Source organism: Callithrix jacchus, chromosome 11 (genome assembly GCF_049354715.1).
Source record: "Callithrix jacchus isolate 240 chromosome 11, calJac240_pri, whole genome shotgun sequence".
Classification (NCBI taxonomy): Eukaryota; Metazoa; Chordata; class Mammalia; order Primates; family Cebidae; genus Callithrix; species Callithrix jacchus.
Genome location: NC_133512.1, coordinates 63,069,720 through 63,095,207, shown reverse-complemented (window position 1 = coordinate 63,095,207; position 25,488 = coordinate 63,069,720). Strand labels below are relative to the sequence as shown.

General features: G+C 38.3%; 2 protein-coding genes across 5 annotated transcripts in view; one reads left to right on the top strand and one right to left on the bottom strand.

Annotated features, from left to right (window-relative positions):
• The window catches only part of GRM3 (glutamate metabotropic receptor 3), a 226,045-nt gene that overhangs the window by 71,833 nt on the left and 128,724 nt on the right, over nucleotides 1–25,488 (top strand). The gene's annotated exons all lie outside the window — the stretch shown is intronic.
• The window catches only part of LOC100412161 (uncharacterized), a 57,570-nt gene that overhangs the window by 21,598 nt on the left and 10,484 nt on the right, over nucleotides 1–25,488 (bottom strand). The window contains exons 2-3 of the mRNA XM_078342140.1: nucleotides 20,856–21,014; nucleotides 17,201–17,298 (exon numbers count right to left, since the gene is read on the bottom strand). Of these exons, the coding sequence (XP_078198266.1) occupies nucleotides 17,201–17,298; nucleotides 20,856–21,014 (257 nt within the window). The remainder of the gene's footprint in view (nucleotides 1–17,200; nucleotides 17,299–20,855; nucleotides 21,015–25,488) is intronic.

The following is a 25,488-nucleotide window of genomic DNA, read 5'->3' as shown; positions in this document are numbered from 1 at the left end:
TTCATAATGGCATTCACTACCTACAATATGATAGATACAGACAAAGCAGAATGATAATCAGCAAGTGGCTATCATTTGAACCTCTTATTTTTCTATTCACTTTTCTTCATCCATCTCTCTTTACAAAGAATAATCTTTGCCATTATCACTGATAAAAATTTATGAGACTATTATAGAGGTATTTTGAAGCTTTTATTATACATTTAAAATAATAAACAATAAAATAGTATCAAGTTCCCTAGAAATGATGCAGATCATAGTATGTGGTTAGCCATTTTTAAATGCCTCGCTCTAAAGGCAAACCACGGAAGTGGGAAATTCTCTGTGTTACTTGAAGACACGGAACATAAGGGTTTGTCAAGGCTTAGTAAACCCTAAGTGAAAAGATGGGCATCACGGAAATGGCTTTTGAAATATTAATGAACAGGTAAATCTATGCAGCACTATTGATTTCAAAAGCACAAAGGGAATATTCAGAACAGGAAGAAAACATGAAAAAGTCATTGTGAAACATTGTGCATACCATCTCCACTGTCAGTGACTTTAAGCAGAAAATACGGGATCAGCTTTAAAAAAAATGCCTCACTAAGGGTATTTTAATTGATGTGTGTTCATTTGCTAGAGGCCTCTTAATTCTCATGGGTTCCTAAAACTGCCAGAAATCCTACAAGTGTGAATAGTGTTGTATAAGCAAAATTAATGTCTTCATTGCTGAGTGTGATATTTTAGGCTTTAAATGTGTCTTATTAGCAGGGTTTTATAAAAAATGGAAATGTAAATCTGTTACCATTTACATACTTCAGCCTAGCTGACCTTAAGATATTATTTCAGTTTGGCATTTATCTTGGTACCATAAAGCAAGCACTCTTATCTATACATGAATTCCACATCACAGTTTATCTTAATTAGCCCTCACCTAAGATTTGAATGCAAAGACCTAGTCAATTAAGTAAACACTGGAAGACACTGTTTGCTTTCATATTTATTATAATCTGACCCACTGAGAAAGAATGATACATGGTGTGTGTGTTTGTGTGTGTGAGAGAGACAGGAAAGGGAGGATTTGAAAGGACACTCTGCTTTTTCTTGGTTAATCTCAGACATCGTTTCTACTAGAAATCGCCATTTTGTTTCCAAACACTGGAGGCTAATTGCTGGTTAGCTAGGGGAAGATATCAGTGTTATTTCCAATGACATTGATGCTGAGCACAGTTGTTCCAACATTTTCTCACAGTCACCATCTGCCTCTGGAAGGCAAGTCTGCACAGTGGGAGTGATGGTATAGAGAAAAGAGTATAAACTAGAAATCAGAACACCTAGGTGACAGAAGCAATAATGTTCATTACTTAATTCATGGCCAAACGCAACTCAACTCCTCAAAGCCTTGGCATCATATATTATATTTAAAAAGTTGAAATAAACATTACCAAAAAAAAAAAAAATGAAAAACCTAACAATTATAAACTACTCTGGTATATAAGAATCATTTGCTTGGCAGAAAAAGTGAGACCCACCTATTTTTTATAAGTGAGATTAAAATTGAGTCACCACTGCTTTTGAGCTCTGAATGACACTGACTATCTGGCAAGGTAGAATTGAAAACATTTCTGAATTCATTCGGAAAGAAAACTACTTTAATATCCTGGGCGTTTGAACAATGCTTTAATAAACACAGCTGTTCTACTTTGGTTTGACCAAGGAAAAAATTTCAATAAACTACTCATCTATACAAAGTAGGTTCTGATCCAAGCAATTCTGGGGGAAAAAAAAGAAAAGATGCAATGAAAAACTACTTGCTTTCCTTATCTATGCCAATACAAATACATAGAAAACTGAATTCCAGAAACAGAGGATGTGTACTTCTTTAGCTGTTTAGTATAAAATCAAAGTCCCTAAAGATTTTCAGTATCTTGAAAACTGAGGAACCAGTAGGCTACAAACAAACAGTTTTTCTACTCTCCATCTCAGGGAAGTTTCTTCATACATCTATTTAGCAAATTTTTTTTATCATCTTTAATAAGGCTGGCATTGTGCCAGGCATAAAAAGTATAAGTAACATGTGAACCTATTCTCAAATTGCTGGTAGTCCAGGAAAGCAGACCTGTGAACAAGAAATGATTATGCAATGTAATAAATGCTTTGATAGACATTCATACAAAATGCAATGAAACACAAAGAATGGATTAAGGTGGACTTATTGGGTCTAGAGTTAACTAAAAATGTAATATTTTATAACTTGAGAATAAATGATATATCAATTGTGGAAGGAAGGAGAAGGGGATGTTATTCTTTCAGTATGACATAGCACTGACTATGTGTCAAGGAGTGAGGAAGACAAATACTGAGCAAGTAATTGTAAGAATGATGAGTGAAGCAAAAGAGAAGCATGAAGTACTAAAAGAGCATCTAACAGGACAATCTAGCTAAACTTGGAAATCATAGAAGACTATTCCATGAAATCTTTCAAGCTGCCATAAGGAGGAGGAGTAGGATTTAGCTAGTCATAAAGCCAATGACACTAGCATGACTGAGGTCCTGAAGTGTGAGGTCAATAAAGAGTATGGTGGCTGTGGGGTAGATTGCAAGGATAAAAGTAGTATAAACTATCAGAAAAGTCAGCAAGCACCAAATCTGGTAAAATCTCATAGGCCACAGGGACATCCCACAGATAATAGTTTGGGATAGAACAACTGTGGAAAGAGATTAGTTATCACAATAGTCCAAAGGAGGATGATGGTGGTTTGGACTGAAATGGTAGAAACGAGAATAAAAAGATGATAAAGTCAAGTAAGTCAGAAAATGGATTAGACCTTGGTAATTGAATGTTAGGGATAAAGAGGAGGTTATTAGAATAACTCCAGGGTTTCTTCAATAAGAATCTGGCAGGACACTGAGATACAGGCTACTGGGAGAAAACTGCAGATGGGGAGGAAGCAATATGAAGTGTACCATGTGAGGCATGTTGTATTTGAGGTGCCAGTGAGGCACCAAAATGAGGGTGCCATTGAGCAGTTGATTAAAATAGCTTTAGACATCAGAAGATGAATGAAAGTTGGAATAGAGATAAGTAAAGTCATGGGAGTGGATAAGTGTGAACTTGAAACTGAAAGTGTAAAACACATTTACATACACTAATATAGAATACCAGGAATTGGAGAAAGTTAGAGAGGCAATAGTCTAGATATCTTGGCCATGCCATGAGATATGTATGACAGAGCCCAGAGCCTCCTTCTGAATTCATCTACCTTATGCCCTTGCTACTTATCCCTTTCTCAATTTGCATTCTGCCAGACAGCCCTACAAAGAGAGCCCCACAAAGCAAATATGAACCAACGCAGTATATCACAATACAGATCACAAATATTCAATGCCTTAAATAATATATCCACTCACTAGAATTTGTATGAAAGTGTTCATTCATTTGCTCAACAAATATTGATTGGGCACCTAACTATGGAGCAAGCACTGTTTTAAATGCTAGAGACACAAAAGTGAGCAAACTCTGCCTCTGAGAGTTTACATTGTGGTAGAGATAATCAGACAACAGTAAAACAAGAAACAGAATAAGAATTCTCTGGTACTGTGAGAGAAATAAGCAAGGTGACAGGAGCAGGCAGGAAGCTGAGTTAGGTGGCTTGATCAAGTCTTTTCTTGCCTCAGGCCCCAAAAGGGAAGCTAATGCTCTACCGTATCAACTGCCTGGGCCGCTGACACATACCTTGCTTATGAGATCCCATTCTTGCTCACTGGCGATAGAGACAGCTGTCCTCTCAAGAATTGCCGTTGCTCAGAACCAAGTTGGTAACAAATTAATCTACTGAGCAGAAGAGTTTAAAAGGGGTTACACTGGAGCATAGTATTTAACAGATGAAAGCTTTTAGCATCCCAGCCCTCACGCTGGTTTGTTGATGAGTTTTTAATTTCTTCCTCATGGCTTCTTGGATGAAATACCAAGTAAGAGAAAAAGCAAGGAACCATTCATTTGACCCCTAAAAACCTGGAAATTTTTACCCCTCCCTGGCACAAATAAAAAAGAAATCTCATCAAATAATAACTAAGTACTTCCACAGCATACATCTTCCCATGGAAAGAATAGCCTATTTCATAATAGATAATTATATTATTGTTCTGGAATTCCAATTTGGTAATTCAGATCTTAGGCTACTGGCTTAATTCTAAAGTTAAACATGAAAAATATGTAAGTACTTGGGTTGGAGTCCAGTACTGTGCTTTACAAGAAGATCTGAGAGGAATCACAAAATCTCTCTATCATTGAGCCAAAGGGGTTAAATGTCCACCACTAGACCTTTGTTTTAATGTTATCTCCATAAGAGCTCTATTAAAGTCTACTTGTTACCTTGTCAAGGGGATGACATCTAGAACCAGTATATTTTGAGGCAAAAGTGAAAAAAGCTGAGCCAGCATTGGGAGGCACTTTGTAGGAAGACCAGATTCAGGTGGCAAATGCCACAGACTGTGAAAAGGCAGTGTGAGGTCACTGGCACCTTGAAGAAAGAACCTCACTGGGAAGCATGGAAGATGCCAGAAGAAACATGGACTCCTGGAAACTAGAATCAGAGGAAACCTTCAAGTTCAGAAAGTCAAGGCTCTTTCTTGAGGAAAACTGAGTCCCTGGAAGAAAAGGTATTTTAGAACATAGGAACTGAAAATGGGAAGAGACTTTTGAGATTGGACATGATTCTCAGTATCACGCAGTCATAACAATCCCCAGAAAGGCTTTGGAAAAATACAGATTCCCAGCCCCTTCCCCTTCCCACCACCAGCAACTTTGATTCATTATATCTTGGGTCATTCTCAAAAAACTATCTTTTTAAAATGACTTATATAGCAAATTTGAAAACGACTTCTCTGTATGATATAAGAATTCTGTCTATTTAGTCCTTTATTCATCATGCAGCCTCTGGTAGTCTTAACAGGCTAGTTATAAGGTCATAGAGCTCACTAATTAGAGGGCTGGAATTTCTGATCTTAATTTAATACACTGATGCCGCCTTCCTGTTTACCCATTTCAAATATAACTGGAGTTGACCATTCTTAGTGTACCCATAATGGCCCCAAATGATATAACTATTAATGTTATTCGTATCATGGAATTTGATTTTGTGCCTTGTATAATTTATTTCTTTAAATGACAAGAAGAATTCATACCTAATATAGAAATTATATTTCCTGAATGAATCCCAAGAAGGTATTTCATTCCATTATTCTTCATATGGGCAGAACCCTATGAAATATAACATCTCCCCTTGAGTTCTGCATCTATAAAAAAGATACAGAATATAGCTCAGGTGATAGACATAATGATGATTAAAAGGAAGGAAAATGACACCTGTGAGAAATGGTAACAGAAATTGGAATTACCTACTCTAGAGAAGGCTGGGAAATGATGATATTCTTTCAGTACACGGAGAAATATTATACATAATAGTGACTGGCTGAGCCCCATTTGAACTGCCAGAAAAATGTTTTAATGGGCCTGATACTCATTTCTTTCTCTGAGTTAAACTTAATTAAATTAATGGTAAGAAAATGTAGTTAAACATATGATCTGATTACCAAAGATGAACTGTCATCCACGAAATGATTATTTACCAAAGGAATTTTAAAAAGAACTAAAACTAAAATATATTTTCAGCTCATTGTGATGATGTAGGTTGTGGGACCTTTCAATGACTGAGGCCACAGGGAGTTTTTAGAGGGAGTGTGATGATATTGCCTGGGACATCTAACAAAGCTGGTTACAAAGTGTAATTTAATTAAGCAAAGATAACTCTGAGGACTTTCAGTGTTTCTCTTCCCCTAGTTGCAGCCTTCAACTTGTCCCCAGTTCCACCCTCATAATATGAATCATAAGAGGCATAGATTGAACTAAGTTGCAGTAACTTGTTGAACCCTCCTGGCTGAAGCACAATACAAGATTGGTGTTAAAGACCACGTGGTAACAAATGGATTTCAAGTAACATGTGTTTCCAATTATAGATCAGCACTGCAGGTTCATTAACTATAAATGAGATAGATCTGAGGAGCAACGCCTTTTTTTTTTTTTTTTTTTCATTTTTCTAGACTTCCCAGAAGAGGTGTTTTGGTCACCATTTCACAGACTTTGCAGCTATTTTTAGAAGATAAAAGTGGGATCACTAACATTTCAATTAACACTTTCCAATAACATAAGCAGACAGACACTACTATGTATAAACCAATTGTATCTAAGAAGATGTGTAGATAAATAGATTAAATAGAATGCTCTTATCATCTTGAAAATAGTAGGATGGTTGCCGATTCCCTTTACAAACCCTATATCTATAAAACCACTTTCTTCCTGAGGGATTGCTCAGTAGAAGTGCCTGGGAAAGAACTAGGAAATAACTTTCCAGACAAGGCACTAATAGTCGAATTGAACTTTCATTAGTGCAGTATGTAATCACAAGACTTCAGCTCGTACTGTCTACATTCACAGCTTTCAAAAGACCTGAATTGAAGACTTAATTTCCATATTGTAGAGTCATTTTCCTAGAATTTCTTTACTTTTTTTTTACAGTAATACATTGGGGAATTCAGTAGCAAGCAGACCAACAGTCCCATGGCTGCAAAGTTGTCCTAAATGAGTACCAAAGTCAGCTGAATCAGTGTTCCTCACACTCTAATGAAAATCTAAAATACCTGGCAATATTGTTTAAAATACAGATTCTGATTCAATAGGCCTGGGATGAAGCCTGAGAGTCTGTGTTTCTAACAACCCTAACTGATGTCTCTGCTGCTGATTCATAGATCACACACTTGAGTGGGGAGGGTTAGATCATTTGCAAAAGCCTATTCAATTTAGCATTCACTTAATGATCACTTATTCTTTGCCAAACACTTTGGGTGCGGTCTTCCACAGTTGCCTTACTAAAAGACTACAATATTATTTGTAGAATATAGTTCAGTTTATGTGGTGGAGTGGATCATGAGGTCAAAAGTTCGAGACCAGCCTGGCCAATATGGTGAAACCCCATCTTACTAAAAAGTACAATAATTAACCTGGTATGATGATGGCACGCTGGTGAACTAAAAAGTACAATAATTAGCCTGGCGTGTAGCCCCAGCTATTTGGGAGGCTGAGGCACAAGAATCACTTGAACCTGGGAGGCGGAGGGTTGCAGTGAGCTGAGATCATGCCACTGCACTCCAGCATGGGTAACAGAGCCAGATTCTGTCTCAAAACAAAACAAAACAAACTCCCGAGTTTTATTCAGGGTGATTCTGTGGAATTAAGATAGATCCTGGACATTAGCATTACCAGGTAATTCTTATCATTAGCCTGGAAACACTTCTTAATGTTACCAGGGGTTAGATGCATTGGAGGTGCCTAGACCTTGATTTGAACCTTCGTTCTTTATCTTCATGGCTATCATTTCAGATAAATTTCTGAACTTCTCTCATTTTCTTATCTAAAAAACTGAAGAAACAAGACTAATCATTAAGAATTGATGTAAGAATTCAGCAAAATAATATATATAAAAGCCTAAGCACAGGGCTTGACAGAGTAGGTGTTCCAGTTACTATTGCTGTATAAGATCAGCTCAGTCTGAAAGGTATTGAACAGCCAGTATCACAGTATGCATGGATTCTGAGAGCAAGGTGTTTGGAAAGGGCATGATAGCCTCAGGGTAGTCAGACTTTTGATGTGGTACCTCAAGGCTTCAAGCAGAAGTATAACAATGTTAGGCAGAGGCTGCATCTTTCATAACCTAGCCTTAAAGGCCACATAGCATCACTATCACCACATTCTATTAGTTACAGCAGGCTGTCCTAAAGTCAGGAGTAGGAGAATCACACTCCCACTATCAACAAGTTAGTAGCTCAAGTATCATTGTAGAAGAACATGTAGGACAGCCCTTGTTGGAGAATAAAGTCTCCCCCAGCAGGCAAACAGTGATTTTCGCCTTCTTTGGACTGAAAACTTTGTCTTAGTTGACTTGGTCTACTGTAATAAATTACTATAGACTGGGTAGCTTATACAACAGAAATGTATTTCTCACAGTTCTGAAGGCTGGGGAGTCCCAGAACAAGGTGCCAGTCAATTCAAGTCCTTATGAGGACCATCTTCCTGGTTATATTCTCACATGGCAGAAGGAGGGGGAAGGGGGAAAGAAAGGGGAGAAAGAAGGACCTGGTTTTTTTCTCTTCCTAGAAGGATAATAATCCCATTCATAAGACACTGCCCTCCTGGCTAATTACTTCCCAAAGGCCCCACCTCCAAATACCATCACACTGGGTATTAGGCTTCAACCTGTGAGTTTTGGGGTCACAAACATTCAGATCATAGCACCTATCAAACACTTGTGCTATAGTGACATTGGTCACCATCTTTGCCTCGCAAAAGCTATCTTGGGTTCTCCAGAGGTCACTGTTGATTTTTAACTAATTGCTTCTATGTCTAGCTCTTAGTCCGAGAACATCTCTAGCAGTTCTTAGTTTATAATCATGACTATATTCACAGAGGCACTGGCCCTCATCCCAAAGTGTGGGCAGAGGCCATCTTCAGCCAAGGGAGATTACGGTTATTACAGAGATTTTTTTAAAGCAAACAACAGATCTTCTTCCTGAAGCTGAATACAATCTAATCTCTCCAGATAAGGGGACTACACCCAAGCTCTCTGATGGCAAGAGACATAACTGATTATCCTCATTTCTAGATTGAAATTATCTTGCAATATGTGGTTCAGACTAAGTACTCAATATTGTTTCATGAAATCATTGTTTCATGAGTTCAGTGCTTTGTGTTCTCACACAACTTCCTTTTCTCTCCAAATTATTTTCTGAATTTGGTTCACCATCACTAACCATCTCCTCCGTATTTCCCCCAGTTGGAACTTTAACAGCCTATTTCCATTACTCAGAACCATGTAGAAAACAACCACAGAAGTACCTTCCCATGCTTTTTCCTCACCTCCAATGAGTTTCTTTAGAAGCACATGGTTAAAAACGAAAGCACTAAGAACTTCTTCTAAGTCCCATTAAGTTTGCATTCACTATTCACGTAATCTGAGAATCTATTGCCAATTAATATAGTAATTTCGTCTTGTAACACTATTCTTAACAGAACTGGTCAAGCTCCATCATTCAAGAGTCATAACTATCTATCAAGAGGGGTCTCAGTACTGGCAATAAGGAACAAGATTGAAATGGACAACTTTGACGTTGCAGCCAGGATAGAGGGGGAGAAAAGACCTGAGTGGGAATCAAATACAAGTAATAAATAAGCAAGGTCCAAGACCCAGCCAGGGGTTTAATCTACAGATTAGGTGACAATGCTAATTAGAGTAAGACACAGTTCTCTTTCCTAGGGAAATTAAATAAAATAGGAGGAAGGTAAATACAAGGTAACTATAACTACAAGGCAGAAGATAATATAACACAAAAAGAGACAACAGATGCCTAGAAAATTTGTGGTAGATCTTAATGGAAGAAATGTCATTTTAACTAAACATGACCCTATCCCTCAGGAGAAAAGTAAGCTCTTTAGAAAGACATACAAAGTCCATTATGGTCTGTTCCTTAGCAATATCTCCTCTCCCAGTTTCCCCCACCCCAGCCCCATTCATATATGTTCCATCTACTTTTTTCCTCTGGTTAGCTCCCAAATTCCAAAAGTTCCTGAAGCATCCCTTCAGTTATCTCTTTCTCAGGAAAGAGAATTAGTAACTAAGCCTTTGTGTCTGTCAGCCTTTTATAGCTGAGCATAAAGCTCTTCTGGCCCATAACACAGAAGATTTATATTTATCACATTTACTCATCTTCTTCACTAGCCAGTAAATTTCTTGAGGGCAGAAACTACTTTTTCTTCTTATCCTTCTGTTTAGTACAATGCTTGACAGATTATAGCACTGACCAAGCAGATTTTTTACATATGAATGAGAACCTGAAGTCAAATCGGAAGTCAGATCAAGTAAGAAATATTTTTAGAAAAAAGATTCAGTGAGAACTTACTGTTTTTCACTCCCCATATGTATGAGTGTAAATGTGTATGAACTAAACCAGGAGTCCGCAAACTTTGGCTTTAGTATCAAATCTGTCCCACCACTTGCTTTTGTACACAAACTTGTATTGGAATACAGCTACACTCCTTTGTGTGTTTTCAGTGGCAGCTTTCATACTACTAAGTCAGAGTGGTCGCTACAGAAACCATACAGCCTGCACAAGTTAGAATATTTATTTTCTGACCCATTACAGAAAGTTTGCCAAACCATGACCGAAACATCAAGAGGTGGAATATTTAAAGTGTAGTGTCTCTAAATGGTATATCACATTCTGTAGACAATTTATATTGACTCGACCATTTTTTCCTATGAATATCCCTCCATGTACTCTCTGCTTTTTACACCACATTAATACAAGGCCCAGCTCCACACCTGTCTCCCCATTGCTTAGTCAGTCTCTTACAACAGATGCTGTAAAATAGCATGCACAGGAACCCGGCCTCTGGTCTCTAGGAACTTAAAATTAAGACAAAATGTAACTGCTGGAGGATTAACAGTCCCTCTCCATCCTGTAAAACACAGACTGTCAAAGACAGAGTATATATGGCAGAGGGGCATTGCCCATGGAATAGAGCTAAAAACATTAATGAAAGTCAGATATATTTGAACTATTCATAGTTTCAGCCCATCATTTTCTTAGTCTACTAGAAAGTTCTAACAAGCTTTACCGCCTTAAGAACTTGAGAAACTATAGTCAACTCAGCCTCATCCCTTCCTTCCCCAGACAATGGGGCTGTTGAGTAAATCAATGAATTCAACCAGGCAAATCAGGTATCAGATCTGAAGTTTTTCAGAGTCCTGGCTCCTGCATGGTGCCCTACTACTGATTAACTGCCCCTCGCATCATCATCTTCTGTCCTCTCAACAGGCTTCTGCTTGTCGTACCACTTTGGAGTTCTGAGGTGTGACTTTCCCCATATGTTTACCGTCCTTCATAAGGACACAGAGCAGGGCATCTATGTCCTTATCTGTTATACTGGTTGGGATTTTATCATTTAGCTAATGAGCAGGTAATGAAACCGGGAAAGTAACTGCAATGAAGTCCAAGCCTCCCACAGTGAAATGCAGTGGTGAAGATACACAATTATCATTACAGGGTTTGTGGTGATACACAGGGTCCAGAGAAACTTAATTCCTTTATTTCCAGGGGAGTTTTTGTTGATATGCCATCTTTTCCTAGTATAAAAAAATACCTTCCAAATTAAGGAGTTTACAGTTGACAGTCCATTCATTTCCAAAGAAAGTACACTCTTTTTTCCACTCTGGTCCCACCTTTATAGAATGAGTCCAGATGCAGTCACCCCCAAATTACTTATGATCAGCTTCCTGTTGTGAGATAATTTTGAGCAGATTTTTTTTTAGTTGAAGAATGTTGATGACCCTTAGATGTAGCATGGTGCAATGAGTTAAGTGAAGGATTCTCAAGCTGGACTGTCTGTTCAGGTTGCAACTCTCCTGACTATAGCAAAGTAATCTCTTCTTATCTTTGTCATCTGTAAAGTGATGATAGTGTTTACCACATGAGGATGGTGGAAGGATAAAGGAGTTAATATATCTAATCTAACATTCTTAGAACAGTGCCTGGTGTATAATGTGTGCCAATACTATGATTTCATTTTAGATCCATTTTTTAGGAGAGTATTATTGTGCTAAATATTATTCGGCACAGAAGCGACACAGTCCTATTAATAGCAGAAAAATAGTTTTGAATGAAATGTTAGTTTATGTTTATGGTTCCAGACACCTTCTTTTCCAACATGGAGGAAAGCTAAGATTTCTAAATTGTTAACTTTACCATTTTTCATTAGCAATAGAGCAAGTCGCTTATCGCTCATGTATTAGTTTTAATTTAAACAAAATTAATATGTACATGTATGAAATTATATATGTACATATACAAACTTTTTAACAGAACCTGAATTATTTTCATGTTACTATAGAGTAATAATTTACAAATCACACAGAAAAAAGTCTTTTATTTCCCTCATTGCTTTGATCATACAAGATTAATTGCATTCTTTCAATAACCCAGCATATCTAAATTACTATTAAAAATGGCATAACTTGGCCATTTGTGGTGGTTTATGCCTATAATCCCAGCACTTTGGGAGGCCAAGGTGAGCGGATCACTTGAGGTCAGGAGTTTGAGATGTGTCTGGCCAAAATGGTGAAACCCCGCCTCTACTGAAAATATAAAAATTACCCAGGCATGGTGGTACATGCCTGTAATCTCAGCTACTCAGAAGGCTGAGGCAGGAGAATCACTTGAACAGAGGAAGCAAAGGTTGCAGTGAGCCAAGATTGCACCATTGCACTCCAGCCTGGACGACAATATCAAAACCCATCACACTCACACACACACACAGGCATAAACCACAGCCACAGGGGAAAGGGGAAAGCTATTAAGTGTAAAGGGCTTCACTAGAAAGGTATGGCCCAGCAGTTGATTCTCAGGAGCTCATTTCTCTAGCATCGTACCTGTTACTTCATTTATTTTGTGCATGTTCCTAAGGAAAAGTAGCTTTTCAGAGAACATACTACCTATATCTCTTTCTTAATAACTTCACAAACCTTAATCTAATCTCTGCCAAATTTGATAAAATCTTAACTCTTTCCTGAATATATAAAGAAACACATTCCCAAGTTAACTTCCGAAAGAATTAAGCAGCATTGGTCAGCCCAAATTTCTTCCAACAGTTTTAGTCTCCCAGATCTTAAAAACTGGCCATTTTGCATGCTAACTGACACTCCTTGCTTTATCTCTTTCACCATTCATTTTCTAAACCTTAGCATTATGTTTTCCACTGGAACTAATACACAGGGAAAAGAAAACTTTGAGGGTCACATCTAATCTTCTACTTGCCAAATACTCACAAAATGGCCTTTTCTCTGCCCCCATTTTCACCCAATCTGCTAAGGCAATTTAATAGAATCAGCTATCACTACATCTTGACAAACCTGCTTCTATCATGACCCTTTTCTGAATGTCTCTGCTCTGTCTGCTAGCCTGCCTGTGTTTTCTATATGTTTCCCTCAAATATAGGTATTCTTAAGTTTTTATCCTTGTCTGCCATCCTGTAAAATGCCACCTTTTTCAATGAGCCCAATTAGTGCTACGATTTCAATCATCACCACAAGTTTGACTCCGTTCCTAACTTCTGCAGAGCTATGACCGATATTTCCAACTACCTTTTAGATTCTTTGAATATTGGCTGCTCAAATTCTAATACTGAGTTCATCATATGACCTTCCCTTTCCCAAACATGCTCTTGTTCCTAACTTTCCATTTTGTTTAGTTATTCTTTTAGTCACCCAGGTTTGAATCCTAGGAATCATCTTTGATTTTTCTCTCACTAATCACTGCACAAAATTCATTAGCAAATTATCTTGATTCTTCACATGAAGTGGCTCTCAATTATATCCTTTCCTCCACCTCCCAGGACCACTACCAACCTATCCTTGGCCCTGAACTTCTGACTCTGATTCCTAACAAGCTCTCCAACTCTGGCGTTTCTCCACATTGCCTCACCTGGTACATCTGCACATGCATGCTCACACATGTATGCATTTCCATCAACATCCATTCCTAGCTCAGAGCTTCCATGTTGTTATTCCAAAGTTATAAAGTCCCTCCAAGAGCTAACAAACACGCAAGCTTTCCATAAGACTTTAAGACCCCTACAACCTGAACCTGATATTTCCACATTTTCATTGTTGACCAACTAGCAAAATGGCCCATTTAAAGTTTCCTCAGATAAAATTGGATGACCTGCCAAACACCTCATTCACTTTTGCTTGATTATCCTCTTCCAATAAAATTATATTCGTTGTCCAATATCTACATTTTTACCTCCAAGATGCTTTCCATATACCTGTGAAACTATATAGACTTTGTTTTTATTAAACCATATGAAAATAACAATATTCAACCAGTTTTGATGCATAAAAAAGTGAATTTTACATGGTTGCATCCAATATACTACCTGATTATTTGGTGTTATAGAAATTTGCCTTCTCATATGATCTTGGACATATCACTTAATCCCTTTAATTCTTAATTTTCTTACTTGAAAATATGGTCTAATTGGGTTGGCTATACCTGTCCCCTAGGATTTTTCAATGTGCAGAAAATAGGTATGAGAGCATAAAGGGTAACAGCAGCATGTATGTTAGATTTGAGCATCTTAATGGTGAATCCCTGTGTCATGTTCCAGGAATAATTCTTCAGATGCCCCATGAGGAACATAATGGTATTCAAGTAACAATTAAATGACTGGATGACTGACTGAATAAACACATCTAAGAATTTGAACCCACGTCTTAATTTTTTTATCTTAAATGACAAAGGCTAATGATTGAGTCTGGTTTTTATTTGTTATCACCAAAGCCTACTATGGCTAGCTTATAGGAAATAATATATATTTATTGAACTTAATTTAACTGTATTTTTCTAAGGTGTTGAGGACTGGTAATTTATAAACACTAAATTTTCTAGAAGTAGATATAAACACTTTTATTTCTAATAGCTACTTTGATTTGAAGCAATGAGGGCTTAAACATTAAAGATGTGAATTATATTCTATATGGACTATCTTCGATAGTCCACATAGAGACTCCCCTTGAGATCCAAGTGTAAGTGGCAGATAGCTGGTAAACACTAGAGGAATCATGAACAGTTTTGACATCATTTTACTCTCTCTGGGTGCAAGCAAATTTAATTGAATAAAATATATTTTATTCAAAATATATGTACTAAGAGCCTTCCAGTTTTAAGACATATTGGGAGATACAAGAGTGTAAATGACAAAGTCTCTGACTGTAAAAAGCATATGAGTTAGCAGAATAGAAAAAATGAGTAAGTTTTAAGCCAGTGTATACTAAGTGCCTTAAGAATAAAATATCAGAGGCCTATATTGTCAGGACTCAAGAACACACAAGTAAGAGGCAGATCCAAAGTAGAGCAAAGGAAAAGACTCAGAAATATTAGAATGGGGCTGGAAAAATGAACCTAGCTAAAGAGCAGTTATTAGTGTTCAATGGTATAGCAAGTTCAGATGTAACCCTAGCAGAGATTTTAGTTTGGAGACTATAGTTCAACCAATATGGCATAGTAATAATGGCGTTAATAAAACAATAACAGCTAATAGTTTTGAGCATTTACTATGTGGCAGGCAATGCTCCAGAGATTAACGAATTTCATCTTCACAACAGTCCTTCAGACTAGATATTAGCTCTATGTCAATTTCCACACAAGAAATGTAAGGATTAAAACATTTAATAACTTTTCAATGGTCATACAGGTAGCAAATGGAGGAATAAGTGATAGCTGGAGACTAGAAATTAAGTAATAGTTAAAGTTAAGTGGAAAATAATTCTGTCAGATCATTCATTTCACAGAAGAGCAATGAGATAGCCAAAAAAATACACTTAGCATCTCACAGTGAGACCAAGGGACTGGCATCATCTAGATGAGTTCTACAGACTCCAAACACAGTGCGGGAATGTGAACCCAGCAGGAAACTAAAATTCTAAGCAGTAAAACTGAGGCAGAGAAGTGTTACATATAAACAGAGACACCATAGGGGAAGAAGTGATGGGGAGACGGGAAAGGCTGAGACTTAGAAACTCTCCCCAGACTACTGGATTTCCACTGATGAGAGAAGAACTGAGCTTAGACTGAGGAAATAGTGGACTTGAGGCTCTTGTCATTCTTCCTTCCTGAAAGTACCAGGAGGACTGGGCACGGAGATAGGGAATACCTGTAACTCCAAAAGAGATGGCCCAACTCCAAAATCTAAAAGTGGACAAATATTGACATATAAGAGGACTTCATGGAGAAGATAAGAATTGATTTGAGTCTTCAAGGAAGAGGAAGACTTACAAAGACTGGTTAAAAGATTTCTGATGAAGCAAAGATGCAGCAGGAAAATAGCGAGTATTAGGTTCTAACTGAGATCCAAGGGGAGTTGGTGGATGAGTGGAGGATAGCTGGAAAAATACTAGAGGAATTGTAGACAGTTTCAGCATGACTTTACTCTCTCTCTGGGCACAAACAAGCCTGAGCATGAGTGAGCCTGGACAAGAGCCTGGGCACAAGCCATTATTTGTATCATCAGCAGGATAATTATACCTTTTGCAGACAACAGTGGCTCCAAGCCAAGAACAAGCTCACATAGGTGATGATCTAATGTGCCTCTGGTGGCAGAGTTGTGTGCCTGCACTCCAAACTCACTGAGTCATGCAGAACCAGATGTCTGCCTCAGCCTATTCTTGACTGCAGCACATCCATTTTCCTAATACTTCACCCCATAGGCCAAGGGAGACAGAGGCCTTGGACACACAGGTCTAACACACAGTTCCAATACATAGGCCTTACATCCCACCCCCTAGGCTGAGGTAATTTTTCTAGTGGGGAGATGTGCCAATGTGTAGAACCCTGGACTCAGAGGCCACAACAGTAATACAGGGAGCAACAACTCCAGGTTATGGCAGGCGACTACCCCAAGGTGATGTTACCCCAGTGTTGCTTTATCCATTAACCCAGGTTTTTATTTCCTTCCCTTTAGGGGTATGGGGTGGGCAACAACCGATTACTGTTCATCCCCTCACCTGGCCAGAGAAGGTCATCCGTCCTCCTATAGGTCTTGACACATGGCCTGGCTCCACATAGGTCAGTGACTAGCCACTTCTGTAACTTCCAGGTAATTAACCACAAGGGTACGCCTCAATAAACTGCCTAGCTATTGATACAGATTACCACAGATGTCATCTTCTTGGTGATCACTATTCACACTGCTCTGGGTTCAGTCCATTGACTACTTTGTCCACGCCCATTTCAAACCATAGGGTATCTGTACAGGTCGGATTGCAACAGTGGTCCAAGCAGCAGTAGCACCTCAGCGAGGCCCATTTGTGTACCATGCCCCATCAGGAATGGGGGAATACCCTCACTTAAATGGTGAAGGCTCAGGATCAAAACGTGCCTCAGGCCCCGTGGCCTTATTTTATATTAGGACTATAGGTCCCAGGACCTGTTGAAACTCTGCTGCTAAAAGATTCATACTCAGAGTACTCCCCTGCTCTAAGTAGGTGCCCTACTTTGGCAAACTAGATGTCTGGGCTGTCCCAGTCTGGTTTGTTGTTACCCATGAACACACCCATCCAGCTGTCAGGTAAGTCATCCGCACGACTGCAGCCAGTCCTGTCACACTCTCACAAGCCTGAAGGGTAGCATAACCAGCTGCTAGATATCTCTCTATCAAGAAATAACAGAGCTCGACTCCTTTCCACAGTTGGGACCAAAAGCCTACTGGTACTCTCAAATGCTCCATGTGCGGTCACAGGCCCTGACTGAAACCATCTGTGGTCACATGTACATCCGACACAAATGGGCACCCCTGATTAATTACCCACAGGGCTTGTGCCTGTTGAATAGCCCGTGTGGTTGTCAGAAAGGTGGTCTCAGTTGCACCATTAGCAGGGTAGTTATACCCTTTATAGACAATGGTGGCTCCAAGTCAAGCATGGGCTCACATGGGTGATCACCTAATGTGCCACTCATGGCATGATTACATAATGAGTGTGTGCCTGTGCTCCAAACTCACTGAGTCTTGCTGGACTAGATGTCTCCCTCAGTCTATTCTTGACCACAGCACATCCATTTTTCTTACAGGGATTATCCAGTTTTACTGAGACTGTTTATTTAGGAAAGTAGACAAAGAAAGTAGGGGGGAAAAAAGACGTCCAATTGGTGACTCCAAAGAGTATCTGATAGGATGTAAGGAGCCATATTTAGTCCTGAGACAGTGGGCAATTATTTTCCTCTACTTCTAACTGTCCAAGATTGAAAAATCAGTTGAGTATCAATAATTATACAGTATATATTATTCCAGCCCCTTTGATCCCTCCATTATTTCTATTTCTCACTGATTTGGGCCATTCATTATTGAATTAGTTCCTTTTCTAGGAGATGTATTAGGCAGCACTCAGTCCATCAGTTCAGCTATTTATTAGCAATTCTGCCATTTGAAACTATAGGTTAAAATGAAATTTGGAGATTACTTCCGGATCCCATTTCTCTTCCCTATTTCTGCCCTTCAATAACATAGAATTAGTCATAAGCCATTAATCTCTTCAGACATGTTAGGATAATTCAAATATTTATTTGTAAAGAAAAATAACCTCATATTCCCATAAATGTCACACAGAAAGTCTCTCAGCATGCAGCCTCAATCCAGAACAAAGGTTTCTGACAACATAAATGTCCTTCACAGACAAACATATACATAGAAGTATTTCCATCCCCTGCTAGTTTCAGATACCTGATGAAACTCTTATCATACTCTTCCTATTTTCCTGTATCTTTCTCTGGCCTATCATTTTCATTTCTACTTCCATAGCCATGACCACCACCTTGTCCTCCTTCCCCTTTCATCACATATACCAGCTCAGTCACAATTCTTCCTTTTATACACACACCCCAATTTTTTCCATTACACTTGGACTATAATATGTAAATATTATAAAAGCTTTTTTCTCAAATTTAAAATGTGTGAAGGCTTATCGTTACTAGTATTAGTAATGGTCTCACAAATTTTGTTAAAATGGTTGAAGGGAAGGCAATAAATGGAGCAAGGAGAATAGTGTGCATTTGCATATGAAGCTGGATAAAAGTTTAAATGTGATAGTTAAGCTTAATCCACAAGAGACCATGCCTTTGAAGAAACTATCTTAAAATAGCTGAAATGGGAAAGAGCAGCTAGATGTGGTTAATGATGCCAGGATCTTCTTTGCTGTTACCCTGCCTCTTCTTTAGCTTTCAGTCCTCACTTACTCAACAGCAGATATACCTGCTATCAATCTTCACACTCCTTAGTACAAGTAAATGGTCTATGCAAAACATTTGTTCTAGGCAACACATAGAATTTGTAACATCAAGTAGAAATTTTTGAAGTCAGACAAAAAAAATATTCCACTTGATGACATTATACTTTCTAAGAAGCTTTATCTAACCTCCAGTTGGCTGTGACTTCTAATTCTTCATTATTAAGTTTGTCTACTCCCTTATCTCCATTGTTAAATATTTGCTAATATGCATTCAAACAGTTACAAATGCTGGAATGATCTGACCAGCAGCAAGTTTTTCCAATATATTAATCATATTTTTCAGTGCTTCATTTACAAGCACTCATTTAGTTCTCATAACAGTTCTGTAAAGTGGATATTACTATCCTAAACTTATAAATAATAAAACCATGTCAAGGAGCTACTAGTTCATACTACTACAAGTGGATGAAAGATCAAATAAAGCTGTCTACCAATTCATTTTAATGCACTGCCTTTCACAAACAAAAAGAAGCCTTTCATAATGGGACTAAGTAATTACATTTTACTATAAAGACTTCAATGTTCACATTATTGCTTTATATAAATAAAATTATAATGCCCTGCAGAGCACTTTCTAATTCTTTAAACACACTCAAATTGTATGTCTATTCTCAAAGAATTTGAGAGAGGAGCAGCACAGGAATTAATCACATTTTACAGACAAGAAAACTGAGTTCACGTGAAAGGTAGGCCTGCTCAAGGCTGTATAGTCATTATGCAGTGGCACCAGAACTAACCCTCCATTTTCCCAGCTGACTTTTTCCACTGTGTTTGAAGCAGTAAAATTTGAGTGCTGAGCTGAATTGTGTTTCAAATTCTGTCTGAAATGTACTAATACATACAGAAAAATATTCATATAGTCCCAGAGAGAGCTGGGGCAGGGAAGAAAAGCTAATGGATATATGCTGATTGTTGGGGAAGGTGTGTCAAGATCCTCATGGGAAGGCAGGTAGGCAAAGGAGGAAAAGATTCAAGGTGATCTTCGGGAGCCAGAAACTGGTTCTTGCTTCCTGCAGGTGGTGCGCCTTAACTCAAAGGGGATGAAAAAGGCAAGAAGTACTTATTCAATTAAGTGTCAATGTGATTAATATAGCTGCCAAAGTTCATGAAACATTTCTGTATTTGTTTGTAACAAACAAATCCCAGAAGAAATAATGTCCCAACACAAAAGAAAGTTACATTTTTCCCAAGCAGATTCCACTTGGGTATTTTTAAGGGAGAAATAGAAATCATTCAGTCATAATCCAAAGAGACCAGGTGCTTTCCATCTATGGCTCTGCCATCTTCCACATGTGATTTCCAAGGCTGCCTGCTTGTCAGCAGTTCAGACGGAAAAAAAAAAAAAAGAGCAAAGAAACCAGGGGAAGGTTTACATGACACGTAGTCCACTCATATCCCACTGGCAGAATTAGTCACATGGCCACATCTCTTTGTAAAGGAGCCAAGGAACCTATGACCTTGCCACGTGCACTCAAGAGGAGGAGAAACCAGATTTAATGAAGATCTAACACTCTCCCACAGCTCTACTCATAGGGCTCTTTTTTAAACTAAAATTTGCAGGTGTGTTTCCTTAAAATCTACTCCATACCTAATGAGATTCTCCTGACAGGCTTATAAAAAAATACATTTATTTTTACCATTGTGTCAGAAGTCCTATATCACCAGTCCTAGGGGCCAAAAAGAATAAAAACCATTCAATTCCATTTCAAAAATGATAATTGCTATGATTGCTTTATATATGGCCAAACTCAGCTGCTAGGTAATATTTTAATTCAGCATGAAAACAGAAATAAGCAAAACCTTGAGCTTGAGAGGATGGACATAGAAGATAAAGATCCAGGTCTGAATCCTGACTGTCTTTTGGTAGTGATAGCTAATGTTTAATAAGTGCTTTCCAAGGGCCAAAACTCAGTGTTTACACTTCACCTGCACTGTCATAGTTAGCCTTCACAAATTCACTTTGAGGCTTAAAGTTTGTTTCACTTCCAAGAACACAAGAGGTGACAGAAGTAGGCTCAGACCCGGTCTGATATTCCAGTGCTGTGCTGTGTCTGGCACTGACTGAATCTCTCTGAACACTGGCTACTGCATTTGTAAAACATGAATAATAATAACTTTCAGATTTGTTGCAAGCAGTAAATGACAGCATGAATGAAATGTAACACAGTGCCAGGCACATAGTGAAGTACTACTCAATTTATTATACTTATTATTAAACACATTAAATATATCTTCTCAGTATGAGCTTCAGTCTACCATAGTTTACCTTCAAAAAATACATCTGAGAAGAATAAAAATATTATTTGCCACACATCTATTTTGGACACATATCTCCAGAAATTTACCAAGGGGCAGTTTTGCTAGTGATTAATAAGGATTTATATAGCCTCTGCTGGGGCAGAATATAATACAAAATAAATATGATTTGTAAAGCAGCAAAAAAGGAATGAAATATAATGGAAAATTCATGATGCATTCAATCTATCAATCTGTAAGGTGGCAGACAAGAAGGATAAATATTCTCATTATGATTTTAGCATGCCCCACTTAGATCTATATGAAATCTATTGTGAACATTCTCCTCACCATTTAGATGTTCCTTAGCCAGATTTTACATGAGAACATTTCCCATATTTAGAGGTTTCACTCTCCTGGGACATTTTGTAGGCAGCAGTGTGGCAGCACAGTTACTGGCCCTGGTTGAATAACAAGGAGAGATGGGTTGAATAACAAGGAGGAAGGGGCCATGTATTTATTTCTTTGGGATGCTCCGTGCCCACCATAGGAATGGACTGAGAACAGTGATTCAGGAACTAGTGATTGAGTGATTTCACATACATCATACATCCACAGTCATTTCCCCACTTCAGCTCACTCCTCTGCTCCCAGAAAGAACAGAAAATGGAGCTATACTGGAAGATGTCAAATCCACACATGGCTCAGCAAGTAAAATGCATGGATGCTTTTGAGCAAAGTCAAGGAGAACAGAATGGCATATTCACAGGATTGTGAGGAAGAAAATCTGACAGGGACAGAAGTCCCTTTGGAGGATGTGAGATTTAAAGCTGAATTAACTGTGAGGGCCATATAGTGACAGCACTTGGAAGTCAAATAAAAGCCATATTCTACTCCTTAATACATTATCTCACTTAACTTCTTTAATCTTCACAAGTTTCCTGTAAAGCAGATGCCATTTCCTCATGCTCCAAATGCAGAAACTGACACTCAGACAAGTTAATGACATGCCAAAGTTCACATACTTTATGAACATCAAAGCTCAAATCATTTTTACCCTGAATCAAGTCTCCTGGTACAGTAGATATTGGGATACAATGGAAGGTTTTTGAACTAGTACTGACTTGATGAAAAGAGATACTTGCATAATGAAAATAAAATTTAAGTTTTAAACCCAAGTAAATATTTTTAATTGGCAGATAAAAATGATGTATTTACCATGCACAGCATATAGTTTTGATGTATACATTGTGAAATGACCAGATAGAGCTAATTAATTAACATGTCCATTACCTCACATACTTGTTTTTTTGTGAGAACACTTGAAATCTACCTTGTTCACAATTCAAAAATACAATACATTGTTATTAACTATATCACCATGATGTACAACAGGTCTCTTTTTGTCTGTTTTGAGATAGAACCTCAGTCACCCAGGCTGGAGTGAAATGGTGCAATCTCGGCTTCCTGCAACCTCCACCTCCTGGGTTCAAACAATTCTCCTGCCTCAGTCTCCCAAGTAGCTGGGACTACAGGCACCGCCACCATGCCCAGCTAAGTTTCATGGTTTTAGTAGAGACGGGGTTTCACCATGGTGGTCAGGCCTGTCTCAAACTCCTGACCTCAGGTGATCTGCTCACCTCAGTCTCCCAAAGTGCTGGGATTACAGGTGTGAGCCACTCTGTCTGGGCTACAACAGGACTTTGGAACTCATTCCTTCTACCTAACTGAAATTTTGTAGGCTTTGACCAACATCTTCCCAACATTTGTCCCCTTCCCTTCAGCAACCACCATTGTACTCTCTGCTTCTGTGAATTCAATTTTTTAAGATTCCACATATGGGTAAGATCAGTTGTCTTTCTGTGCCTGATATATATAAACTTGTTAAATTTGGATGGAATTAGCTATGTAGAAAGACCTTACCTCTATCTGAAGGGAATGAAGTAAATTAGTGTTCTCAGAACTGTTCCAGACCAGCAGCATCCGCAACAGAGAACTTGCTGGAAATGCGAATTTATAAAGCCTTCCCCCAATCTCCTTAAATAGAAACTCTAGGGGTGAAGCCCACCAATTTGTAGTTTAACAAGCCTTCCAGGTGATTCTGATCATGCTTAAGTTTGAGAACTACTGTAATAAGACAACCTGAATGCACCTTTTGGAAAATTAGCAGAAGTAAAATCAGAGCAAAATGTCCATCTAGAAGACAGGAAAGAAAGTTTACTATCTAAGGTTGAAGAGTAAAATAATTAAGGCCTTTCTACCAGTTTTGTGGTCTTCGGCACCTTACTGATCCTCACTTTTTCCTTCAGTTTCCTCATCTCTAAAATGTAAGTAATATCCTCTAGCTCACTGGGATATTGCAAGGATTAAAGAAAATAGTTCTTGTGTTAAGAAGATGTGTGTCATACAATTGTGAGCATTCAAAAATATTAGCTATTATAAGTTTAACACTAAAGGCAAATCACAACAAAATGCCCAAAGCAATCATTGAACCTAAGAAAACTTACAAATCAGAAGAAAAAGCAACCAAATATAAACTAGGAAGAACAGCAAACCAAATATAAATGAGAATATTTACTAAATGGAAAAAAAATCCCATTTGTGAAGTAATTAACAGCAAGTGAGGTACTTAATAAAATCTGATTACTATTCCATAGGTCCGGCTTCCATTTTGAAGAGGAACAAGTAAATGTATCTAGTCCTTAGAGTAATGCAGGTGTTCTCTTAAGCTGGAAAATCTGGAAAAGTCAAGGCTGGGAAGAAAACAATGAGATAACAAGAAGCCCAAAGCAATCATCTCTTGATTCAAAAAATGACAGCCAAGTCAAGTTAAAATACAACTAACTGTTTTTTGACAAAAGAAACATTTCCAAAGAGCAAGTTTGGCTACCAGTAGGAAATGTAAAATAAGCCTAACAGAATAAAAAGATTAAGTTGGTTGCCAATTCCAAATCTAATTTCAGGAGAATTTTTGTGACATTAAAACCAACTAAATTTTTTAAAATCCGTAAGAAATTCTCAAGAAAATATTAAAGATTTAAATGTCAAATTATGGCGGAGACAGGGTGAGAGATAATTTCTGTGAATCAAGACCCTCTTAAAAATTCTTGTGTCATTTCAAAAATTTATCTGATTACTTGAAAACTCATAAAAGCAGAAAGATGCTCTTTGCAAGACATTGAGCTCACTTACTTCATTTCATCCAAAACCTGCCTTGGTTGATCTGTCATCTTCCTACCAGAGTAATGGAAATGATTTTCACTGTATCCATTTTTCCTGTGGTGGTCTATTCTTTAGCAGATGTGGAGCATGCCCACTGAAGAGGTACAGATCAACCTGTATGCTTCATGTCAAATTCAACCTTTGTAAGCAGATGAAGGAAGAAACATGTGTATGTGTGGATCAACCTTGGCAGTCAGGCAAACAGAAAACAGTCATCTCTCTCTGACCATGTTTTCCCACCTAAAATGTTTTCCTGGGTCACTTCCATCCAGACCTTATGAAAGCATGGAGACATTTTATTAACTTTAAAAAAAGACTCCCTGTTTTGGGATGCTGTTTGACCTCTGTTAACTTATGTATGGATGGTACTAGGTTCAAGGGACTGAAGAAGAGACCTGACACCAGTGAATAAAACATAGGGTTTATATGGGGAAACTTACAGAGCATTCCAGTGGCAGTAGGACAGGAAAACCACAACTGCTTGTAAAAAGCATTCAGTTTAGGCTGGGTGCGGTGGCTCACGCCTATAATCCCAGCACTTTGGGAGGCCGTAGGCGGGTGGATCACGAGGTCAAGAGATCAAGACTATCCTGGTCAACACGGTGAAACCCTGTCCCTACTAAAAATACAAAACTTAGCTGGGCGTGGTGGCGTGCCCCTGTCTGTAGTCCCAGCTACTCAGAAGGCTGAGGCAGGAGAATTTCTTGAACCCAGGAGGCAGAGGTTGCAGTGAGCCGAGATCACACCGTTGCACTCCAGGCTGGGTAACAAGAGTGAAACTCCATCTCAAAAAAGAAAAAAAGGCATTCCGTTTATATAGCACTTACACTTAGCACCCTCCTCCAGCAATCTCCCTGTGGCAACTTTAATTTCTTAAGTTATTGCTCTCAGGTGAATCTTCCATACTTGGGGCAGAGATAAACAAGCTATAGAGTTAGCTGGAAGAACAGGTGGTATAAGAAGTTAATATCCCTAGATATCCCTGGTTAACCATATTGAGTTACCTAAAGACACGTGTTTTAGAAGATAAACTGGTGTGAGCTACTGAAGAGCTGAGTTCCAGTTTTAGCTCTGTTAATGTGCTTTGCTACCCAGAACAAGT